The sequence below is a fragment of the Chiloscyllium plagiosum genome, chromosome 8 (assembly GCF_004010195.1).
Source record: "Chiloscyllium plagiosum isolate BGI_BamShark_2017 chromosome 8, ASM401019v2, whole genome shotgun sequence".
NCBI classification, from domain to species: domain Eukaryota; kingdom Metazoa; phylum Chordata; class Chondrichthyes; order Orectolobiformes; family Hemiscylliidae; genus Chiloscyllium; species Chiloscyllium plagiosum.
The window spans coordinates 85,179,007-85,205,483 of NC_057717.1; the positions used below are offsets into that span (position 1 = coordinate 85,179,007).

The 26,477-nt window shown below is 41.6% G+C and overlaps 1 protein-coding gene across 7 annotated transcripts in view; it reads left to right on the forward strand.

The window, feature by feature from the left end:
* Positions 1-26,477, forward strand: part of LOC122552150 (pre-B-cell leukemia transcription factor 3-like) — a 593,793-nt gene that overhangs the window by 432,670 nt on the left and 134,646 nt on the right. For all 7 annotated transcript variants that reach the window (XM_043694653.1, XM_043694652.1, XM_043694655.1 and 4 more), the window contains 2 exons: positions 1,866-2,110; positions 3,397-3,587. In XM_043694653.1, the coding sequence (XP_043550588.1) occupies positions 1,866-2,110; positions 3,397-3,587 (436 nt within the window). The remainder of the gene's footprint in view (positions 1-1,865; positions 2,111-3,396; positions 3,588-26,477) is intronic.

Below are 26,477 nucleotides of genomic sequence, written 5' to 3' on the forward strand. Positions count from 1 at the left end.
TTTCAGAGAACACCTCTGGGACACCCGGACCAACCAACCCAACCACCCTGTGGCTCAACACTTCAACTCCCCCTCCCACTCCACCAAGGATATGCAGGTCTTTGGACTCCTCCATCGCCAGACCACAACAACACGACGGTTGGAGGAAGAGCGCCTCATCTTCCACATAGGAACCCTCCAACCACAAGGGATAAACTCGGATTTCACCAGTTTCCTCATTTCACCTCCCCCCACCTTGTCTCAGTCAAATCCATCGAACTCAGCACCGCCTTCCTACCCTGCAATCTTCTTCCTGACCTCTCTGCCCCCACCCCAGTCTGACCTATCACCCTCACCTTGACCTCTTTCCACCTATCGCATTTCCGACGCCCCTCCCCCAAGTCCCTCCTCCCTACCTTTTATCTTAGCCTGCTGGACACACTCTCCTCATTCCTGAAGAAGGACTTATGCCCGAAATGTCGATTCTCTTGTCCCCTGGATGCTGCCTGACCTGCTGCGCTGTTCCAGCAACACATTTTCAGCTTTGATCTCCAGCATCTGCAGACCTCACTTTCTCCTCCCATATTAAAATATTAACATAGAAAGTAATAATATTGCACAAAATAATATTTGTGAAATACGTTCCTCTTCAATGTTCTAATTTTACTGTGTTGCATTGATTGCTGATTTCTCTCGATCATAACTGAAAAATGAATGTGTTTTTGAAAAATTGAAGTCTTTTTAACTTTGGATCAGTTAATCAGGTATCAATAACAAGAATCTTTTTAACAGATTATTGATATTGAGAAAATTAGTTTTCATTATTTTAAAGGCATTTGTGAAACTTCAATATTGCAATTTAATTATGGTATGGATTTTGAAGAAATATTAAAATTTTAATGAAGTAAAAATGGTAAATGTCAATATCACACTTTAAATTATAAACTGAATATTGACTTTTGAAATGATTTGGTTGGTAGACGTGTGCAGTAGCTCCACTGCAGATGTTAACTCTGGAATACCACAGGGTAATAACAATGACTGCAGATGCTGGAAACCAGAGCACTCTGCCTGTATTCCTGATGAAGGGCTTTTGCCCGAAACGTTGGATTTTCCTGCTCCTCGGATGCTGCCTGAACTGCTATGCTTTTCCAGCACCACTCTACTCCAGAATCTGGAATACCACATTCATGATCAGCAAGACCCAAACTTCTGGCAATACAAGTGTAAGACTAGACCATTTCAAAAGCGCTTATTCATTTATTCCAAGGGTACTTCATAGGAATGCTATAATATAAGGTATAACTCCAAATAACATTAAGCATATTATTTGGACAAATAGCCAAAAGCTTGAACTAAGAGTTGGGTTTTAAGACATAAAGGGAGGAAATTCCAAAGGTTAGGACAAGGAAGCTGATGGCACCACCAAGCATGTATCAATTAAGATTGCGAATGCACAAGCGACCACAATTAGAGCAGTACATATATCTCAGTGGTGTTGGAAGAAAACACAGAGGTAGAGAGGACCAAGGCTATGGAGGAATTTGAAAGCAAATGGGAGAATATTAAAATAAAGATACTGTTTGACCGGCAGCCAGTGTAGGTTAACACATTCATAACATAATAAAATGCTGCAAATTGAGACAAGTTCAGCAGAGTTTTGGATGACCTCACGTTTACTGAAGATAGAATTTGTGAAACCAGTCATGAGTGTGTTGGAGTAGTTGAGTCTAGAAAAAAAACAAAGACAATGATGTACTAAATGTCCTAAATAGCAATATACTATGTTAAGCCTTGGCAACTACTACCAGAGGCAAAAGTACTTTTTTCTCCTTAGTGCTTTTCTTACCGATGTTTCCTATACCATCTGTTTCTGCTGTACACAGTGCTAAGCATCCGAGGTGTACAAGAAGAAGAGCCTCCAGACCCACAGCTGATGAGACTGGATAATATGCTGTTGGCTGAAGGTGTGTCTGGGCCTGAGAAAGGTGGAGGATCAGCGGCAGCTGCAGCGGCGGCAGCAGCATCGGGTGGTTCACCAAATGATAATTCCATTGAGCATTCCGACTACAGAGCCAAACTGACACAAATTCGGCAGATTTACCACTCGGAGCTGGAGAAATATGAGCAGGTATGAGCTACATTATCAAATAATGTGAAAGTTTATGTAGCCCAACATCTAAAATCTATCAGATTTACTCCATTTCAAACTTCATGTCTGCGTTTCTCAAACAACTCCATTCTCTGTTATTAAAATCAATTCAAACAAAGAAAGGAGTTCAATATAAAATATAAACGGAAAATGCTGAAAATATTCTGCAGTCTGGCAGCATCTATGGAGAGAGAAACAGTTAACATTTTGAGTTGAATATGACTTCTTCAGAACTGAAATAAATGCTCGGGTTGATTAACTGTCAGACAGTAAACCACTTCAGTCAATTGATCTGCAACTAGCTCCTACTTAACTTCTGTAAGGTGACATATGATGTGCTCCTTAATTGTAACAAAAGCCAAATGGCATATTTATTTTAAACAGCACTCTTTTGATTGTGCATAAACAGCCACTGGTATCTAAAGTTAAATTGATCTAGTAGAGTTTTCCCATTTTACAGAATACAGTGTAGATTAGAGAAAGTTTGCCTCATCCTTACATCTATCATTAAAAAAACACATTTCTGCATGTACTTTATGTCAACCTTTTTTCATTTTAATTCTTTTGAGTACCTATATATGGGTATTCTTCTTGTTGTTGTGCAATAAAAAGTTATATTATAATGGCACAAGCCAATCCAAAATCCAAGAAAAGTAACATTTTGTCTACAGGGAAAGGAGCAATCACTAGATTCTTGTATCATTATTCATATTCCAGATTGTAGAAATCTCCCTTTTGCCATCAGACTATACCAATGATGACTGCTTCACTTTGTAACTCTGTTTTTTTTTTAACATACTCCCATTTGAACTTTCGACAGTTTCAAGAGTGTTACAAATACATTTACTGGATTACTTGAAAACATAGCTGTTCAAAATTCTGCATAAAACATGAAAATCACATTAAATTAAGGAGAGAGATAAAATATTAGGGAGATGTTTTCTAACAACATACTGGGTGCTTGAAAGCAAGTGATGGTGGGTATTGAAGAACTTCCTAATGGCAAAAATATAGGATAAACACAATCATATGAAGGATTCAGTCTTAAGCATAAAGACTGGTGCAGTACTTTCTACTGCAATATCAGTTGAAGCATAATCTATCACACAGAGAGTACCTGAACCCTAAGTACTCAGAATTTCCCACACCAACTGATTAATAGATGCAGATAAATTAAAAATGAGGTAGTTAGCACCCATTCTTGTATTTCATCTTATGAATCCCTTGTTGATGCATAATCAAATCCTGGTGTGTTGTATTTACAGGCATGTAGTGAATTTACCACACATGTTATGAACTTGCTTCGCGAACAGAGTCGGACCAGACCTATTTCACCAAAGGAGATTGAGCGTATGGTTTCTATTATCCACCGAAAATTCAGCACCATCCAGATGCAGCTAAAACAGAGCACATGTGAAGCGGTCATGATCCTACGCTCTCGTTTTCTTGATGCAAGGTAGGATGGTACTCGGATTCAAGCCACAAGCATTCTCTGGTAAACCTGCTCAAATAGTTGAAACAGCTTTGTTATCATCATTAATTAAACTAAAAATATGTGCAAACAGTTTGAGATGATGTTGTTAAATCTAACGATCCATTGGTATGAATCTATATACACCTGGCATTTTCTAGAATATAGAGGCAAAATCTTTGGGAAAAGTTGTTTATACTTGTTTGCAAGCAGATAATGCAATTTGCAGAGAACGACGACCTGACCATTAATTATGTAATTAGATTTATAGAGTCATAAAGCATAGAAATAGCCCTTTGGCCCAACATGTCTATGCTGACCAGCAAACTTCAAACTATACTTATTCCTGGCATTTTAAGTGCTCATCCAAAGGCATATCTAGCCTCTCCTCATAACTAAGACTTTCCAACCTAGGCAATATTCTGGTGAATCACCCGTCCTCTCCAGTGCAATCACAACCTTCCGAAAGTGCAGTGACCAGAACTACACACAATGTTCCATTTGTGGCCTAACCAATGTCTTATAAAGTTGCAAGAATAATTCCCTGCTCCTATACTCAATGCCATTGCTAATGAAGGCAAGGATCTAGCATGCCTTCTTCACCACCCTCTCGACCTTTGACAACTTCAGGTATCTATCGATTTGTTCCTCCTTACTCCCAAAAGACCTAATATCTATTGTGTAAATCCTTCCTTTATTATACCTCCCAAAATACCTCACACTTATCAGGATTAAATTTCATCTGCAATTTCTCTGTCCAATTTATCAGTTGATCAATATCAGATTGTAGCTTGAGACCATACTCCTCACTATCAACAACACCACTAATTTTCATTTTAGCTATTCTAGTTTTTTATTATTCATTCAAGGAATGTGAACATCACTAGCTGGGGCAGTATTTGTTGCCCATCCCTAGTGCCCTTGGTGATGGTGAACTGCTTTTTTGAACCACCATTGTCCATTTGGTGTAGGTATATCCGTAATGTTGTTAGGGAGACCAGCATATTGACCAAATGAAACAAACAATTTGATAGATATTTGTTTCAAATTAATAGTATATTTAAAATACTTAGCCAATATTTATCAATATTTTGTTTTCATTCACTCATGGGGCTTGGGGTGCTGCTGACTGGACAGCATTTAAAACCCATCTCTAGTTTCCCTTTAGAAGGAGGTGGTGAGCTGCCTTCTTGAACTATTGCAGTTGCAGTCCATGCACTGTAGATTAACCTACAATATCCTTGGGGAGGGCATCAATAACATCATGAATCTGAAAAGTAATTAAAAATAAAACCAAAGCATTGCAGTTGCTGGAAATCTGAAATAAAAACAGTGCTGGAAAAACTCAGCAGCTCTGACAGCAGCTCGGAAAGAGAAACAGTTAATGTTTACTGTCTGATATGATTCTTATTCAGAATAAATGTTGGTTAGATCCTAAAATGACATTAGTACAAAAAGGTAACATTTGGGAACAGTATGGCTGTTGGTCAACACTCCAGTTCAGTCTAACCATTATAATAGATTTAAAAAAAGTATTTGATAAGGTGACAATATTAGTTAGTATATATTAGTGCTGAGTAGTTGGGCATCGATAAATGGTACTGTGGTAAAGGAGGCAAGCTAATCCTCATTTCATTGTTTCTAATCACAGATGATGTTTTTGGAAGCCTAGCTTGTATAGCATGTGCAAAATAGGATGTGATTTCTCTACTCAAGCTACACTCGCACATCTTCGGGTGGATGCATAAAGTCAGGTTAATTTGTTATGCAGTTTAGTCTGTTTGTTTTGATGATTTCTGCTTATTGTAGTGGGACAGGTAGATAAAGTGCTTCAGAAGGTCTATGGTATATTTCCCTTTATTATCTAAGGCATGGAGTTCAAGAACAGAGGTATTATTCTGGTACTGTGCAAAATATTAGAGATTTAGATTAGATTCCCTAACAGTGTGGAAACAGGCCCTTCGGCCCAACAAGTCCACACTGACTCTCCGAAGAGTAACCCACCAATGCACACATGGACAATCTAGCATGGCCAATTCACCTAACCTGCACACCTTTGGAATGTGGGAGGAAACAGGAGTACCTGGAGGAAACCCACTCAGATAAGGTGCAACCTCCACACAGACAGCCCAAGGCTGGAATCAAACCTGGGACCCTGGCGCTATGAGGCAGTAGTGCTAACCACTGAGCCACCGTGCTGCCATTTACTAGATGTTACTTAAGCTGGAGAGTTTTAATTATGAGGAGAGATTGGATAGTCTGAGATGGTTTTCCTTGGAACAGACGAGACTAAGGGGGGACATGATTGAGTTGTATAAAATTATGAGGGTAGATAGGAAGAAACCTTCCCTCTGGTGGAGGGAGTAATGCAGGAGGCATAGTTTAGGAAAGGAGCAGGGGGTTCATACGGGATGTGAGGAAAAGTATTACTTACCCAGAGTATGATGGGAATCTGTAATTCACTGCCTGTAATGGTAGAGGCGGAAACCCTCCTTGATTCCAGTTTTGCTAAGGCTTCTTGATGTCACATTCGCTCAAATGTGGCCTGGACTTTGAGGGTTGTCAGTCTCACCTCACCTCAGCTCTTTTATCCATGTTTGAATTGAGGATGTGATGAGGTTAGCAACTGAATGACCCTGGAGGAACCCAAACTGGGCATCACTGCGCAAGTTATTGCTCAGCAGGACTGTTGATGACACCTTCCATGGCTGTTGGTCAAAACTGGCTCAAAAATCCTCCAGTTCAGTCTATCCATTATAATAGATTTTTAAAAAAGTATTTGATAAGGTGACAATATTAATAAGTATATATTAGTGCTGGGTAGTTGGGCATCGATAAATAGTACTGTGGTAAAGGAGGCAAGCTATTCCTCATTTCATTGATCAAGAGTAGACTGATGAGTCAGTAATGGCCAGGTTGGATTTGTCCTGATTTTTATGTATAAGACATATCTGAGCAATTTTCCATATTATTGAGTAAATGTCAATGTTATAGCTGGAACAACTTGGTTTGGGGTATGGCAAGTTCTGGAACAAATGTTTTCAGTACTATGGCCAGAATTTTGTCGGGACCCATAGTCTTTGCAGTGTCCAATGCCTCCAAACTTTTCCTGATACCGTGTGGAGTGAATCAAATTTGTTGAAGACTGGTATTTGTGATGCTGGTGACCTCTGGCAGAAACCGATACTTTGCCTTGGCATCTTTTTCCAGATAGTAAGAATACGAGACCATCTCTGATAACTTACTTGTCTCCTTCCATACCACTACTTTAAGTTTTCACCCGTGGAAAATAAGATATCCTTCCATCTTTCCCTGCTGTCAAGAGCTTTGCAATCTTACTCTCAAACTCATAAATTTTCCATTTCATGCTTTCCACTCTTCAATTCCCGAACTGCTGTTGATTTACCGACCTAGGTTTTCATTTGTTTCTCAAAAAGACTGTCAACCTCATTCTTCTTTATCAACCTTCTCGCGTTGCCTCTGTTTCTAATCTCTTAATTCTGACAAACATAACAGAGCTAGCCAAAGTCACAAATGACATCACTGTGGTCTTTCATCATTGTTGGACTCCGTAGCATTTAGCAACAAACCTTTCCTTGTTTGGCTGAATGAAACTGTATAAAATGTGGTTCCTCTCCTACATAGTCAAACAGAACTTTAACTTTAAAGATATGGTCTAGCCCCAGAGACTTCCTTCAGACCTCTTCTTCCCTAAACTCTGTTACAACATAGAACGTTATATAACAGAAACAGGACTTCCTGCCCACCATGTCTGCGCTGATAATGTCTACCACATCCCCTGTCAGCGGATTCCAGACACTTACCACCCTTTTTGTAAAACACTTGCCTCTCACCTCTCCTTTAAAGTTGCCCCTCTCACCTTAAACCAATGCCTCCTAATATTTGACATTTCCACCCTGAGAATAAGACTGTATCGATACCTCTTGAGATTTTATATAATTCTATCAGATCATCACTCAGCCTCCACAGCTCAACTTAATTAAGTCCAAGTTTTTCCGTCGCCTTGTTATAATTAATAAACTCCAATCCAGGCAATATTCTGGTAAACCTCTCCAGCATTCTCTCAAACGCTTTCACATCCTTCCTGTACCTTGGTGACCAGAACTGCACACAGTACTCCAAATGTGTCTTAACTAAAGTTTAATACAGATGCAGCATGACTTGCCAACTTGTCTACTCAATGCCTCCACCAACAAATGCATGCAGGCATCTGCCTTCTTTACCACCGTTTCCACCTGTATTGCCAGATCAGTACTTAGGAGAAAGTGAGAAGGGTTGGATATGGGATGAAGTAGGGGGAGGGGATATTTGGAAACTCGAGAAGTTGATGTTGATGCCATGTGGTTGAAATGTCCCAAGGTGGAAGATGAGGCATTCTTCTGCCAATTGGCGGGTGGCTTTGATTTGGTGGTGGAGGAGGCTCAGAACTTGCATATCCTTGGAGGAGTGAAAGGGGGAGTTGAAATGGTTGGCCACAGGGCAATGAGGTTGTTGTGTGTCCCAGAGATGTTTCCTGAACTGCTCTGCAAGTTGGCGTCCTGTCTCCCAATGTAGAGGAGACCACATTGAGAGCAACTGACACAGTAGATGAGGTGGGTGGATGTGCAGGAGGTGTGGATGCAGGTTTTATACCTTGTGCGGTGGCAAGAGAAGGTGCCAGGTGTGGAGGATGGGTTAGTGGGGGGCATGGTATCCGGAGATTAGTAGGCTGGGAGGTGAGGAGGTTCTATCCTTGTTACGGTTGGAAGGGTGGAGTTCAGGGCGGATGTGTGGAAAGTGGCAGAGGTGGGCTGAAGGACATTGTTGATCACATGGGAGGTGAAATGAAGGTCCTTGAAATAAGAGACCATCTGGAATGTCCTGGAGTGGAATTGCTCCTCATGGGACCACATATGGCGGAGGTGGAGGAATTGGGAGCAAGGGATTGTGTTTTTAATGGAGGGTGTGAGAGGAGGTATACTCAGGATAGCTGTGGGAGTTAGTGGGTTTGAAACAGATGTGTGTGTTGAGTCAGTCACTGGAGATAGAGACGGAGAGGTCCAGGAAGGGGAGAGAGATAGTCCAGGTGAACTTAACTTCAGGGTGGAAAATGTTTGTGCAGTTGATGAACTGTTCAAACTCCTTATGGGAGCATGAGGTGACACCGATCCAGAAATCAGTCCAAATGTGGGTGATGTTGCCGGTGTCACTATGGAAGATGGACTATTCCCTGTGTCAGGAGTGTGGTGGAATACTCCCCACTTGACTGGATGAGTGCAGCCCAACAACACCATCCAGGACAAAGCAACCCGTTTGATTTGCACTGCATCCACAAACATCCACTCCTTCCACCACCAACTCTCTGAAGCAGCAGTGAGTGCTATCTATCTGACGCATTGCAGAAATTCACCAAAGATCCTCAGACAGCACCTTCCAAAGCCACAACTACTTCCATCTAGAAAGACAAGGACAGCAGATATATGGGAACACCACCACCACCTTCAAGTTCCCTTCCAAGCCACCCACCATCCTCCTGTTTCTCCACTGTTGCTGGATCAAAATCCAGAAACTCCCCCGTAATGGCATTGTGGGTCAGACCACAGCAGGTGGACTGCAGCAGTTCCAGAAGCCAGCCTACCACTACCTTCTCAAGGGCAACTCGGGATAGGCAGTAAATGCTGGCTAGTCAGCGATGCCCACATCCCACAAAAATGAATTTAGAAAAAAACCTGCTGTATCCTTTGACAAACTTGTTTACTATCCATAACTCCACCAATTTTCATCCAAATCTTACAAACATAGAACATAGAACAATACAGGCCCTTCTGCCCACAATATTGTGGTGAACATTTATCTTAATCTAAGATCAACCTAATCTACACTCCCCTCAATTTACTGATGTCCGTGTGCTTGTCCAGCAATTGCTTAAGTGTCCCTAATGTCTCTGACTCTACTACCACCGCTGGCAGTGCATTCCATGCACCCACCACTCTCTGTGTACCTCTGAATCTACCTCTGACATCTCCCCTATACCTTCCTCCAATCGCCTTAAAATTATGACCCCTCATGATAGCCATTTCTGCTCTGGGGAAAAGTCTCTAGCCATCAACTCTATTCATGCCTCTCATTACCTTGTATACCTCTATCAAGTCACCTCTCTTCCTTCCTATCTCCAGTGTGAAAAGCCCAAGCTCAGTCCACCTCTCTTCATAAGACAAGCCCTCTAATCCGGGCAGTATCCTGGTAAATTTCCTCTGCACCCTCTCTAAAGCATCTACATCCTTCCTATAATGAGGCAACCAGAACTGGACACAATATTGCAAATGTGGTCTAACTAAGGTTTAATAGAATTGCAGTAAAACCTCGTGGCTCTTATACTCAATCACCCTGTTAATGAAAGCCAAAGCACCATATACCTTCTTACTAACCCTATCACCTTGGGTGGCAACTGTTCCTGCACACTGCCAAGAATCCTGTCTTTAACCCTGTATTCAGCATTCAAATTCGACTTTCCAAGATGAATTACTATGCGTTTATCCAGCTTGAACTCCATCTGCCACTTTTCAGCCCAGCTCTTGCTTCCTGTCCATGTCATGTTGTTACCTGCGACACTATCTACACCACCACCAACCTTTGTGTCATCGGCAAACTTCCGCTTTCTTCATCCAATTCATTTGTAAAAACTTCAAAGAGCAGAGGCCCAAGAACAGATCCCACTGGTCACCACTGGTCACTGAGCTCCAGGTGAAATACTTTCCATCCACTATCACTCGTTGTCTTCTTTCTGCCAGCCAATTCTGTATCTAGACAGCCAAGTTTGTCTGTATCCTGTACCTCCTAACTTTTTGAATGAGCCTACCATGGGGAACCTTATCAACTGCCTTATTGAAATCCATACACACCAAATCCACTGCTCGACATGCGTCAACTTGTCTTGTCTCATCCTCAAAGAACTCAATAAGGCTTGTGAGGCATGACCTGCCCCTCACATAGCCATAGTCACTATCTTTAATCAAACTATGTTTTTCCAAATTGTCATAAATCCTATATCTCAGTATCCTTTCCAGTACCTTCCTTACCACGCATGTAAGACTGACTGGCGTGTACTTCCCAGAGATTTCCCTATTCCCTTTCTTGAACAAAGGAACAGCATTCACCTCCCTCCAAGCAGCCGGTAATACTCCTGTGGAGATTAAGGATGCAAAAATCATCTCTAGAGGCCCAGCAATCTCATTCCCCCCTTCCTGCAGTAACCTTGGATATATCTGGTCTGGCCCTGGCGACTTATCCATCTTGATGCTTCCCAGAATTTCCAGTCGATCTACTTCTTTAATATCCATCTGTTCAAGCCTATAAATCTGGTCGACGATGTTCTCACTATCAACGAGGCATCTCTTTCCAGTGAATACTGAAGCAAAAACTCATTTAGAACTTCTCTTATCTCTTCAGACTCCAGGCACAAGTTCCCTCCACTATGCTTGATCAGCCCTATTAGAACATAGAACATAGAAAAATACAGCGCAGTACAGGCCCTTTGGCCCTCGATGTTGCGCCGTTCCTAGCCCACTATCCTCCATGTGCCTATCCAATGCCCGTTTAAATGCCCATAAAGAGGGAGAGTCCACCACCGCTACTGGCAGGGCATTCCATGAACTCACGACTCGCTGAGTAAAGAATCTACCCCTAACATCTGTCCTATGCCTACCACCCCTTAATTCAAAGCTATGCCACCTTGTAATAGCTGACTCCATATGTGGAAAAAGGTTCTCATGGTCAACCCTATCTAAACCCCTAATCATCTTGTACACCTCTATCAAGTCATCCCTAAACCTTCTTTTCTCCAATGAAAACAGCCCCAAGTGCCTCAGCCTTTCCTCATACGATCTTCCTACCATACTAGGCAACATCCTGGTAAACCTCCTCTGCACCCGTTCCAGTGCCTCCACATCCTTCCTATAGTATGGCGACGAAAACTGCACACAATACTCTAGATGCAGCCGCACCAGAGTCTTATACAACTGCAACATGACCTCAGGACTTCGAACTCAATTCCTCTACTAATAAAAGCCAGTACGCCATATGCCTTCTTCAAAGCACTATTTACCTGGGTGGCAACTTTCAGAGATCTGTGTACATGGACACCAAGATCCCTCTGCTCATCCACACTACCAAGTAACCGACCATTAGCCCAGTACCCCATCTTGTTATTACTCTTACCAAAGTGAATCACTTCACACTTACCTACATTGAACTCCATTTGCCACCTTTCTGCCCAGCTCTGCAGCTTATCTATATCCCGCTGTAACCTGCCTCATTCTTCCTCACTGTTAACAACTCGACCGACTTTCGTATCATCCGCAAACTTGCTCACCCAACCTTCTAGGCCCCTCCTCCAGGTCATTGATTATTCTGATTATTCTCTGATTCCTCACATACATGTAGAATGCCTTTGGGTTTTCCCTAATTATTCCTACCATGGCTTTTTCGTGCCCTCTCCTAGCTCTCCTCAGTCCATTTTTGAGTTCTTTCCTAGCTACCCTGTAATCCTGTAAAGCTATGATAGATCCTTGCTTCCTTAACCTTAAGTAAGCGTCCTTCTTCCTTTTGACGAGAAGCTCCTCTGCTGTTGTCAACCAAGGCTCCTTCATCCTTTAACAGCCTCCACATTTCTGTTGTGCCTTTCCCATAGAATATTGTTCCAATGTATACTCCACAGCTCCTCTCTAATAGCAGTATAATTTCCCTGTCCCAATTAAATAACTTCCCATACTGTTTGTTTGTATTCCTCTCCGTGGCTATGGTAAAGGTAGTTGTTGTTACTGTATCGAAATGCTCTCCCACCGAAAGATCTGACACCTGGCCTGGTTTGTTGCCTCCCTAGTTGGCCTATCTATATGTTGAGTCAGGAATCAGTCCTGGAAAAAATCAGCTCCATCCAGACCATCTGCACTAAGGAAGTTCCAATCAATATTGGGGAAGTTGACATCACCCATAACAACAACTTTGTTACATCTGCACCTTTCCAAGATCTAAACACCCAATAAAGTTACTGCTCCTTTGCTATTACTGACTTCCACCCATACTGACTCAGTACACAAACCCTCCTCAACAACCTTTTTTTCTGCAGCTATGATTCACTTTCTAATTAACAATGCTACTCCCCCTACTCTTTTACCCCCCCCCATTCTTTTTAAAAGATGCCCCAATGATCCAAATATCTGAAGCCAGCCCTGTTTAGCTGCACTTGCTCCGTGTTCCTCTCCTCACAAGCGTGTGGCACTGGTGGTTACTACTCTGCTCAACCTGCTTTTTAGCTTCCAACCTAACTCCCTGAATTCATTTTTTAGATTGTCATACTTTTTCCTGGCTATGTCATTAGTAGGTTAAAATCTTCGAGGAGAAAGTGAGGACTGCAGATGCTGGAGATCAAAGCTGAAAATGTTTTTCCAGCAACACATTTTCAGCTATGTCATTAGTGCCAACTTCTGGCTGCTCACAGAGGTCCCAGTGCTGATCCTTGAAGAACACCACTGGTCACGGACTTCCAGTCAGAAAAATGCCCCTCAACAAATACGGCACGATGGCTCACAGCGCTAGGGATTACGTTCTATTCTACCCTTGGGGACTGTCTATGTGGAGTTTGCACGTTCTCCCTATGTCTGTGTGGGTTTTTTCTAGGTGCTCTGGTTTCCTCCCACAATCCAAAAGATGTGACGGTTAGGTGAATTGGCCATGCTAAATTGCCCATAGAGTTTGGTGCATTAGTCAGAGTGGGTGGGTTACTGTTCAGAGGTTCGGTGTGAACTTGTTGGGCCAAAGGGCCTGTTTCCACACTGTAGGTAATCTAATCTAATCCAATCAAATACCTTCTGTCTGCTATGATGAATCCAATTTTGTTTCCAACTTACCAACTCACTGTGGATCCCACTTAATCTTCTGGACCAGTCTATCATGAGGGAACTTGTCAAATACTTTAGTAAAGTCCATGTAAACAACATTCACTGCTCTTTCCTCATCAATCGCCTTTGTCACTTCCTCAAAAAACTCAATCAAATTTGTGATACAAGGCCTCCCCTACACAAAGCCATGCTGATTATCCCTAATAAGTGCATCTTTTCCAAATGTGAACAAATCCTGTCTGTAAGAATCTTCTGTAACAATTTCCCTCACTAATAATTTCTCTACCACTGATGTCAGGCTCACCTACCTATAATTTCCTGATCTAACAGACATTTTATGCCTTTGATCTACTTAGGTTAGACTTGCTGAATATTCTGCCCAGAACCATCTGCATCTCCACGTTTCCTTTAAAGATGCTCCCCAAATCCATGTTGTTACTCAAAGTTTTTCAGCATTGCCCCGAGCCTCCTGGCTTCGTATCTGTTAATGAACTTCTTTGTGTTTCAGAAATTTTCAAATTATCAGTTAGATTTTGTTTGTACTGATTCCTATTTACTGCAATTATTTTCAATTAGATCATATTTATTTTTATTCCTGATGGTAATTTGCATTATTTTGATGCATCTGATTCAAAAATATTGAATTTGTAGTCATCTGCCATTGTTTGACTGCTTATCTTGGAAATACCATCCAAAGCTACAATTAGAGTGACTACAGCTTGTGTTAATTCAATCAATAAACAATTGGCCTCAATATTCTATTTGGTCGAATTTCTTTCTCCAAAATGAACCTTGGCAACCTATAATACATGTTATACCATTGAACCAAAGCCTCCAGTGTTACAATCCAGTTGAAGACCATAAATATTTAACTAAACATTTGAACACTTTCTTGGAACCGATACAAGATTTTACCTTTTTTAAGACATAACACAAACTTTATATAAATAAATAAAACAATACAAGTGTGAATAAGGTATTGGTATAGGTTATAACTACATGTTATGCACATAGGTTTATTTCTCCCGAGAATTCTTCTCCAAGTCACATCAATTTTCAAATTATTTACTTCTGTAGGAATCACCCTCCTCTGGAGAATTCTCTTCAATACGTTTCAAGTTTTTTTGCAGTAAGACACTGTGAGTTCATCTGTAATTTTTCCATTAGCTTCAAATTAGGGAATCATTCAAATTTTGTTCCCTCACAGGGTTTAAATTGAGATTAAATCTCACCCACCTTTCTTGCAGCACCGAAGAATTTTATGAAGATTACAGTACAGATATTTGTAATTTCATCTACTTTAGCCATCATGGAATCATAGAACCTCTACAGCATGGAAACAGGCCCTCTGAAAAGCATCCCCAATCCCCACTCTATCCCTGTAACCTTGAATTTCCCATGATTAACCCACTGAGTCTGCACATCCCCGAACATTGTAGACAATTTAACATGGCCAATCCACCTAATCTGCACATTTTTGGACTGTGGGAGGAAACCGGAATACCCAAAGGAAATCTGCGCGGACATGGGGAGAATGTACAAACTCTACACAGTCACTCGCCTGAGGGTGGACTCAAACCCAGGTCCCTGGTGCTGTGAGGCAGCAGTGCTAACCAATGAGCCACCATGCCACCCGTAATCTGTAACTGAGCTGTGTTGCTGCACAAGGTCCAAACTGCAACTAAACTCTCTCAACAAGAATATCTAGATAAATTGAAATCATCAAACTGAGTCAGATCTCTCAATCCTTAACCCACAGAGTATCAAGGCTGTTACTGATGCAATTTGTGTCAGATTAACATTATCTCGTTTCCCCATGATGACATCAGTGCTGTAAGCTGGGCAGTAAGCTTCGCCAAAATAGATGGCTTTCCCTAGGCATAGGTCCCTATAGACTGGATACATGCTGTATTGAAAGAACCATATCACAGTGAGGTAGATTACTTGAATTTATTCTATTTGGTCAATGTACATGTCGTCTGTGATCATTGGTACCACATCTTTGAGGTCTCTACCAAGTACCTTAGGAAGCTGCCAAGATGCCTATATGCTTGATAACTCTCTCAGCTTCCTCCTTAATTTCAAAGGTCTGATGCATTACGAGGATAGCCTCTGGGTTATCCTTTGCAACTAAGACCTATGACTTCAGAACACAATCTTTGTATTAAGGTTGAGCATAGATACAATATAGCCCATTCTTCAACCATGGAACAGATGATTGACCTCTTGAAGATGAAGTTCTGATGCTTGGATCAGTCTTGGAGTTTTACAGTTCACTTCAGACAGTGTGTTGCAAAATTGTTGTGGAGCAGTAAGAGAGGATATGATGGATGCTGAAGAGCTGGGAGAGTTGCGGCATGCTTCAGAGGAGGAGGATGATGACTTTGAGCAGGAAGAACAATCACCTTCACCATGCTGTAGTGGCACAACATTGAGTATAACAGTTTAAACATTAATTAACACCTACTTCCAATGGATCTGAATCAGGCAAAAGTCAAACAGGCTGTGCTTATTCCCAGGAGCAAATGAAGGGTTTGTTTTGTTCCTTTGTTTTGCTGTTGGAATCACAGAGTCCCTACAGTGCAGAAAAAGTCCAGTCAGCCCATCGAGTCTGCACCAACCCTCCAAACAGCATCCCACCTAGACCCAGCCTCAGCCCCCTATCCTGTCCTTGTAACTCCATCATGGTCGATCCACACTACAGATAATTTACCATGCCTAAGAGGTTGACTAAACTTGGACTTTTCTCTCTGGAGAGAAGGAGGAAGAGAGGTGACCTGATTGAGCTATACAAGGTAATAAGAGGTAGGGACAAAGTGAATAGCCAGGGCAGGATTGACTGGCACAAGGAGTCATAGTTTTAAGATATTAGGAGGAAGGTAAAGAGGAGACGTCAGGGGTAGGTTCTTTACGCAGAGAGTTGTGAATGCATGGAATGCATGGAATGCGTTGCCAGCGGTGATGGTGGAAGCAGAGTCATTAGGGACATTTAAGTGACTGCTGGACATAGACCGCAGTGAATTGAGGGGTACATAGGTTAGGTTATTTTATTTTAGATTAGGAATAATCCTCGGCGCAACATCGTGGGCCGAAGGGCCTGTTCTGTGCTGTACTTTTCTATGTTCTATGTTCTATGTCCATCCACATAACCTGCACATCTTTGGACTGTGGGAGAAAACCAGAACACCCAGAGGAAACATGAACACCCAGTGGAGACTCACATAGACACAGGGAGGGCTTGCAAACTCCACACAGATATTCACCTGAGGCTGGGACTGCACTGTGGTGCTGTGAGGCATCAATGCTAACTGCTGAGCCACCATGCTGCCCGTGTTGTTCAACAAAAGTTAATATTAACAACTTATTGAAGGCATTTTAACAGGATATGCTCCCAAATTTAACAATTACAAAATATTATCCTATGCTAGGCATTAGGGATAGTCGCACTCATTCAGATTTATTCAGAGGTCTAATATGGCCTAAGGACATACAGTGTTAAAGACTGGTAGCCTCTGAACTAATTCTTGTATATGTAGTTACGATGACTGTCAATCAGACAGGTGATAATGTGAAGCAGCAATACACGATATGAACTTCTACTTCCCCTAATAATACTAGAGGAAGGTTATATATGTTTTTCTTGTTCCTCTGATATATTCTGTATAGGATTCACCGGGCTTGTTAATAACCGTTCCCAGAGATTGGAAAATCATCTAATCAGTTTCATTGGAAGATATTTAGCCTGATTCTGCTAGCTTCTATTTATGCATATCTTTCATCTATGCATACTCTTTAAATGTTTTCCCAGAACTTTTCAGCAGGGGTTTCCACAGATGTATCTGACTTCTAATAGGGAGAAACGATCTTGCACTATTATCCTTCAGTGATTCAGATTCCCCTAATCCATACTGTCTAGAAAGGATATCTGATAGATGTAATTTAGTTGAATTTTCAGATTGCAAAGGTTATTAAGTAGCAAGTGTAAGACTTCTTCAAAGGTCAGATATCCTGGTTCCTTAAATATCTCTTAACATTGCACTCGGGAATATTCTTTTTCCTTTGCACAGTGTTAACAAAATCAGAAATGTATGTCTTTGAAATCAGGGAGTTCTAACAGCAAAAGTCTCTTGTGACTAGTTGCAAATAGTCTTTCTTAGTTTAAGCTTGACAAGTTTTTCTTTTCATTTTTGTGTTCCTAGCTTGCACCATGGAACGCGTTGAGAATTTGAATCAAAGAGTTTTACTCTATGGAGTTTGTGAGTTAGGATCTCATCAAAAGTTTGATGAATGTCTGATGTGAAGAAGACCAACATTTTACTTATGACAGTAGTAATTTGTATCAAAGCAATTGATGAGTTTTAATGGTTTGTTAGGTGAAATAAATGGGAGAGCCTTACTTAATAATCAAGAGGCTAAATCTAACGATGCCCCAAAACAGGTGCAGTGATCATGATGTGAAGTTAAGCCCATACCAATGTCAGCTTTATACTGTTGTAATTTTTTTCTTAGTCTATCCAGCACTAACCATGTTGTTGATTGAAATTTGAGCTGGAGAACAATATCATAAATTGCTAGCATCACTTAAAGCCAGCCTGCACTGCTTAAATTTCTCCTCATCTCCATCTTAAATGGGAAGCCCTTTTTTTAAATAATGTCCCCTAATTCTAGTCTTGTCTATAAGGACAAACCCCCACTCAGCATGCATCCTGTGAGATCTCACAAGATCTTATGTTTAAGTAAGATTAGCTGTCATTCTTCTAAAATGCTTTGGATTCAGGTCCAACCCATCCAACCTTTCCTCTGTGGACAACCCCTTTATACTACGAATTAGTCGAGTGAACCTTTTTCTATACGGACAACCCAGTTGAAAAAGAGTATTTGGGTTCCCTTTTGTTTGTCTCCTGTATGGACCTACTCACTGTGTATCTGGTAACAAAGTCTGTCCCCATCCCTTCATGATGGCAAGATTGTTTGCAGCATATCCTGATGAATCTTGACATCTACTTTGGTATAGCAGGCTTCTCCAGAGTAATTCAGGCAGTGAAAGTGTTGTTTAAGTGCACTATTGACCTGCACCTCACATTTCATGTGACAACATGATCCTCAATGTGTACAAGCTGTGCAATAAATGTATGCATACTGCACAGGCGTAATCAGCCATGTAGTCAATTGATAGCTCTTGTCACCCAACAGGCAGTGTTGGCTTGCCTTGGTGTCTCGCACACAGGCAGCATAATGGCATATTGGGCTGGCGGAAAATGCAGCACTATGAATACTGTCAAGACACAGAATAATGACTTGAATAATCTGCTGCTGCTGCTAGCTGGGTACTGAGAAAATGGTATCTCTGTCAGTTCTGTTATCGGGCATTTGACATCTGTAGTCTAGAAAGCGATATGCAACCAATCAGTAGCATGCTGCAATATGAAGAAGTCTGCAATACAGATAGTTCTTGTACAATGCGATGCTTGCGTTCTTGTGCAACCCTGCATTATAGAAAAATTGCATTTTAGAAACAGCGCTTAAAATATTGACAATATAATCGTGTTACAGTCAACACACATTTTAAAAGTTCATGCTTTAGAAACAGTGTCCCTAATTCGGCCATCATGTTACAGCGAATTTGCATTGATGAAACGAGCGTTATAGCAGAACGATTTGTACTAGTAGAGACTCCTGATTGCTCTGACTGTTTGTCTCTTAGTAGGTGAAAATGAAATGCAGTTAGCTCTCAACAAATAGAGAGAGTCAGTAACCTCATTCATGGAACATTGGATGACCTATAGCAAAATGTTGCAAATATCTCCAACTGCAGCCTGAAAGGAACCATAATGAGTATCCTTCTTTCTGTCCTTCAGCTACCTCTTTCAGCAACATTTCCTGCTCTGTGTCACTTTTGTTCAACTTCTAAATTGCACTGACTTCCAAGAAGGTTGATTATTAGTGAACCTATGCATGGGAGCAACTGATTTGTGGATAAACTTTGAAGTCAGCAAAAAGCCATTAAGCACTGTTGCATCACTCCCTGTAGACTTTTTGGATCTTTAAACTATTGTACAGCCAATAATCACTTGTGGAATTCTAGCAACAACCTGAAGAAATTAATCAACAACTAATTTGTAAGCAATTTAAGGTCCTTTTAAAAAGTACTGCTGTGTGTTCTTAGTAATCAGTGTTAAAAAATAATCACACAACACCAGATTATAGTCCAACAGGAAATACTAGATCTTTGTGCTATAAATTCAGTGTCTTACGATCCTGCACCACTAGCTACCTGATGAAGGAGCAGAGCTTCGAAAGCTAATACTTCCAAATAAACCGTTGGGCAATAACCTGGTGTTATGTGATTTTTAGCGTTGTCCACCCCAGTCTAACATCGGCACCTCCTCATCTTTATTAATCAGCTATCAGTTTAAATGTGCTCAAATGGTGAACATTTACATATGAGCACAGATGAATACCTAGTTATAGGATCTAAGGAAACTGTGGTTGTTGGATTGGGTGCACAACATTTAAGTGTTGTTGCAAATAAAATCTTCCAGATGGTTTCTTTTAGCACTTTCTCCAATATGGCAAATGGTAAAACTTGTTGCAAAATTGAGCATGAAAACTCTCTGAATTATATTAGTCCCCAAATAGCACCTGTAGCATCCAAACAATAGAAACCATCTATCTCAATTTTGTGCCACTTATCTATTTGAGTGACTACTATTTGCTAAGCCATTTAATGCATGATCTTGAAAGATATATGTTCACTAGAATAGTTAAGAAAGATAAAAAACAATTCAACCTATTTAACTTTATCTGTTTTTTTTGTCCAAAGAAAATATTTAATCTTGAATGTGTGATGAATGTTCTATAAAATAACTTAAATCTATCTGTATTGATTTTTTATTGGAGAATTGTTTCCAGTTCACACTAAAGGAAGGCCATCAAGGCAGCTCTCAGTAGCAGCAGTGTATATTATTTACAAGATGCACAGCAGAAATTCACCAACTATCCTGAGCACCTTCCAAACCCACGACCATTTCCACCTAGAAGGACAAGAGCAGCAGGTACATGGGAACCTGCATGTTCCCCACCAAACTATTCACCATCCTGACCTGGAAGTGTATCATCATTCCTTCAGTGTTGCTGAGTCAAAATCCTGGAATTCCCTCCCTAATGGTATTGTGGGTTGACCTGCAGCACATGGACTGTAGCTCACAATCACCTTCTCAAAGTGAACTAGGGATGGGCAATCAATGCTGGCCCAGCCAGTAACCCACACCCGTAAATGAATTGTAAAAAGTCATGGAGTGGAGACAGTATAAAGAAGATTTATTTGCATGGTACCAGGAATTAGGAGCTTAAGTTACATGGTAAATAAGAGAAGCTGAAATTGTTCTTCATAGAGCAGAGAACGTTAGGGGAGATTTTGTGGAGGCATTTACAATTATGGCGAAGTGAGTACATTTCAGTTGAGTTTGAGGAAAGCTAATGCTAAATATCTAGTGATCTCTATGGAGTGGATTTCCTTTTCTCAACAGCAATTAATATCATAGAACATAGAACATAGAACATAGAACAATACAGCACAGAACAGGCCCTTCGGCCCACGATGTTGTGCCGAACTTCTAACCTAGATTAAGTACCCATCCATGTACCTATCCAAATGCCGCTTAAAGGTCGCCAATGAATTGCAGTGTTCAGTGAAGAATAGTAAAAGGTACTGTAGTGGGCGGCACGGTGGCACAGTGGTTAGCACAGTGGAGATCCGGGTTCAATTCCCGCCTCAGGCGACTGACTGTGTGGAGTTTGCACGTTCTCCCCGTGTCTGCATGGGTTTCCTCCGGGTGCTCCGGTTTCCTCCCACAGTCCAAAGATGTGCAGGTCAGGTGAATTGGCCATACTAAATTGCAATCCCTCTGCTAATGAACGATAATACTCCATAGGCCTTCTTACAAACTCTATCCACCTGAGTGGCAACCTTCAAAGATCTATGTACATAGACCCCAAGATCCCTCTGTTCCTCCACCTGACTAGGAACCCTACCGTTAACCCTGTATTCCGCATTCTTATTTGTTCTTCCAAAATGGACAATCTCACACTTGGCAGGGTTGAACTCCATCTGCCACTCCTCAGCCCAGCTCTGCATCATATCTAAGTCCCTCTGCAGCCGACAACAGCCCTCCTCACTGTCCACAACTCCACCTATCTTCGTATCATCTGACAAGACAAGAAGATCTCAAGGGGTCTTGCCACAGAGATATCAGAACGCATAGTAAACAGTATACAGTGAGGCAGCCTCAAAGACTAGAAAATAACTGTTGGGGATGGGTTGAAATTATGCAGTGGGTGACTCATTCGTAGTCGTCCAATTTAGGGAAAATAAATTGTGCCATACAAACCTTGAGTTATTGACTGTTTATTCGTGAGCTCACGGGAAGATTCAAGTCGACCTAATGGTCACAAGTCACTCCGATGAGATGCAGAGAGTTGCATGATTATATAGGTTACAATCTTTAACAATTAGCAAACTGTTAATTGCAATATAATGAGTAGGCTAGGCACTTTGCCCAGTCACTAGCTTCAGTCACGTAGTATCTGGACAGTCTTGATTAGTAGCTGATAAGCAAGAGTTAGTATATAATAGGTTCCCAGGCTGGAAAATAATTTATTTATCAGGCAATAGTACAGCTGCAAGGCAAACCACCTCACTGAGCCTGGGAAACTACGAGCTTAACAATCAGACACTAATATGAAATTCAAAATGATTTCCAGGCTTTTAATATGTGACAAAAAAGCTGCTTTAGATCTAACAAATCTCCCACAAAATTTAACATACTTTTTTAATCAACCTGTTCAGAGATGTTGCCGCACACCTCTGGAATAAGTGGGATTTGAACCTTGATCTCCTGCGTAGGAGCACTACCACTGTGCCACAAGATGGCCCTTTAGGCAGCTTGCTGTTTCTGCCCAGTTTTGAATTGCAGACCTTTCATGTGTCAGGTGAAAATACTAACCATTACACTACAGAATCCATCACCTTTCATTTATTTTACCTCAGGGTAATTGATAATGTATATTATGATTGGATTAAGATGCAAGCTAAACTATAAACTTATCTTTAAAATCAAAACAATGTTTCAGAAGTATATATTTTTTCATCAGAATTAAAAAATTTGACATTGCACAGATATTAAAAGGCCACTGAAGGGTGATTGGTAAATATTATTAACCCATTCGACAAGAGTTTTTACAAGATTAGGCATGGACTTAGAGATTGCAATCTAAATCTGCAGACTCTCATAGATTGTAGAATCACTAGCAGCAACTTTTAGATTTTCTTGTTCTCCTGTGCATGTGCAAATTTGCTGACAGTTTCATTGTCATTATCACTGCAAAATTCTGAATGATTTTTATAGGGTAACTAAGAATAAATTATTTTTACTGTCAGAAGGATCAGTAATGGAGGGGAGTAATTTAAGGTAATTGGCAAAAGAACTGAGATGAGAGGATGGGTCTTCTTATTATGAATTATATGAATTATTATGATCTGGAATGCATTGCCTGAAGAGGTGGAGAAATAGATTAAAAAGAATTGGAGAAATATTTGAAGGAAAGAATAGTATGGTCACAATGTTGAAGGGCAGAGAGGAGGTGTTAAGGTGGAGTTAAGGTTAAGGTGGATAAATGTGTCAAATGGGTTGGCACGGAACTGATAGGCCAAATGGCATTTTATGGTGTAAGCGTGTGTACTTTCTAACTTGATAGAAGCTTGAGAGCAACTGTTTGAAGATAAATCCACATTTGATATGTGGGAGGCTTTTAAAGAAAAGTTGATTAGAGTGCAGGATATATAGGTAGCTGTGAAAATGAGGGATAAAAATGGCAAGATTAGGGAACCATGGATGACAGGTGAAATGATGAGACTAGATAAGAGGAAAAAGAAAGCATATGCAGGGTCTAGGCGACTGAAAACAGACGAAGCTTTGGAAGAATATTGAGAAAGTAGGACCAATCTGAGGAATTTAGAGGGCTAAAAGAGTTCATGAAATAGCTTTAGCAAATAGGTTTAAGGAAAATCCCAAAGCTTTTTATTGTATGTAAGGAGCAAGAGGGTAACTAGAGAAAGGGTTAGCCCACTAAAGGACAAAGGAGGGAAGTTATGTGTGGAGTCAGAGAAAGTGGGTGAGATTCTCAATTAGTACTTTGTGTCAGTATTGACCGAGGAGAGGGACATGACGAATGTTGAGGCTAGGGATAGCTATTTAATTGCTGTAGGTCAAGTTGGCATAGGGAGGGAGGAAGTGTTGGGTATTCTAAAAGGCATCAAGGAGGACAAGTACCCAGATCTATTAGGAGGAAGTGAGGATTGCAGATGCTTAGAGGTCAGAGTCGAGAATGTGGTGCTGGAAAAGGACAGCATGTCAGGCAGCATCCAAGGAGAGGAGAATCGATGTTTCAGGCATAAGCCCTTCATCCTGATGAAGGGTTTATGCCTGAAACGTCAATTTTCCTACTTCATTCCTGATGAAGGACTTATGCCCGAAACATCGTTTCTCCTGCTCATTCTTGAGGAAGGGCTTATGCCCGAAACATTGATTCTTCTGCCTGACCTGCTATTCTTTTCCAGACCACAATCTTGACTTTGATCTCCAACATCTACAGTCCTCACTTTCTCCTAGTTGATTTTAACCCTACTGCGAAGCGTCTTCCAACGATGCTTACCTTGAAGACATTCTCCTCCTCTCTCTACAAGGATTCCAGTGAGTTTCTCCCTCACTGCACCCCCCAGGTCATTTCCTCTGCACTGAAGCTCTTCAGCCACATCCTGAAGCACACTCGCTACCACAGCCACATTCCCTTCCTCAGTGACTGCCTACGGAACTGAAATCATTCCTGATGAAGGGTTTATGTCCGCAATATTGATTTTCCTGCTCCTCAGATGCTACCTGACCTGCTGTGCTTTTCCAGCACCATACTCTTGACTCTGATCTCCAGCATCTGCAGCCCTCACTTTCTCTGAGTTGATTTTAACCCTACTGTGAATCCTCTTCCAAGGATGCCTACCTTGAAGAAGTTATCCTCCTCTCTCTATGAGGATCTCAGTGAGTCTCTCTCTCTCTCTCTCTCACTCTCACTGCACCCTCCTCCCCCCACCCACCCCAGGTCATCTCCTCTGCCCTGAAGCTCTTTAGCCACGTCCTGAAGCAAGCTCACTACCACAGCCACATTCCCTTCCTCAGTGTCTGCCTATGGACAAGTCATTCCTGATGAAGGGCTTTGCTCGAAACGTCAATTCTCCTGCTCCTCGGGCACTGCCTGACCTGCTGTGCTTTTTCAGCACCACACTCTTAACCCGAATGAGATCTATCCCAGGTTATTGAGGAGAACGAGAGGGGAAATAGCTGGGGCCTTATCTTTGCAGCATCCTTGAACACGGTTGAGGTCCTGGAGGACTGGAGAATTGCTAATGTTGTCCCCTTGTTTAAGAATCGTCCAGGTAATTATAAACTGGTGAGCCTGACGTCAGTGGTAGGGAAGCTGCTGGAGAAGATACTGAGGGATAGGATCTATTTACATTTGGAAGAAAATGGGCTTATCAATGATAAGCAACACGGTTTTGTGCAGGGAAGGACATGTCTTACCAACTTAATAGAATTCTTTGAGGAAGTGACAAAGTTGATCGATGAGGGAAGGGCTGTAGATGTCATATATATGGACTTCAGTAAGGCGTTTGATAAGGTCTCATGGGGAAAGTGAAGTCGCACCCTGGAGTCCTGGCTCATGGGGAAAGTGAAGTCGCACCCTGGAGTCCTGGGATAGCTAGATGGATAGAGAACTGGCTGGACAGCAGGAGACAGAGAGTAATAGTGGAAGGGAGTTTCTCAAAACGGAGAACTGTGACTGGTAGTGTTCCACAGGGATCTGTGCTGGGACCACTGTTGTTTGTGATATCCATAAATGATCTGGAGGAAGTCATAAGTGGTTTGATTAGCAAGTTTGCAGATGACACTAAGATTGGTGGAACAGCAGAAAGTGAAGGGGACTGTCAGAGAATGCAGCAGAATTTAGATAGGTTGGAGAGTTGGGCAGAGAAATGGCAGATGGAGTTCAGTCCGGGCAAATGCGAGGTGATGCATTTTGGAAGATCCAATTCAAGAGTGAATGATACGGTTAATGGAAAAGTTGAGAATGCGGTGCTGAAAAAGCACAGCAGGTCGGGCAGCATCCAAAGAGCAGCAGAATCAACGAAGGGTTTCTGCTTGAAATGTCGATTCTCCTGCTCCTCGGATGCTGCCGGACCTACTGTGCTTTTCCAGCACCACACTCTCGACTCTGATTTCCAGCATCTACAATCCTCACTTTCTCCTGGTAAATGGAAAATTGATGTACAGAGAAATCTGGGTGTTCAGATCCATTATACTGAAGGTGGTGACGCAGGTCAATAGAATGATGAGGAAGGCAAACGGCATGATTTCCTTCATTGGACATTGGCAGGTACAAGAGTTGGCAGGTCACATTAGAGTTGTATAGGACTTTGGTTCAGCCAAATATGGAATACTACATACAGATCTGGTTGTCACATTACCAAAAAAATGTGGATGCTTTGGAGAGGGTGCAGAGCAGGTTCACCAGGTTGTTGCCTGGTGTGGAGTGTGCTAGCTATGAAAAGAGGTTGAGTAGATTAGGATTATTTTCATTAGAAAGACAGATGCTTAGGTGTATCTGTTTAAGGTCTACAAAATCATGAGAGGTATAGACAGGGTGGATAGCAAGAAGCTTTTTCCCAGAGTGGGGGATTCAATTGCTCGGGGTCACGAGTTCAAGGTGAGAGGAGATGAGTTTATGGGAGATAGGCGTGGAAAGTTCTTTGCACAGAGGGTGGTAGGTGCCTGGATCGTGTTGCCAACAGAGGTGGTATAGGTGGGCATGATAGTGTCATTTAAGATGTATCTGGACATACACATGAGTGGGCAGGGAGCAGAGG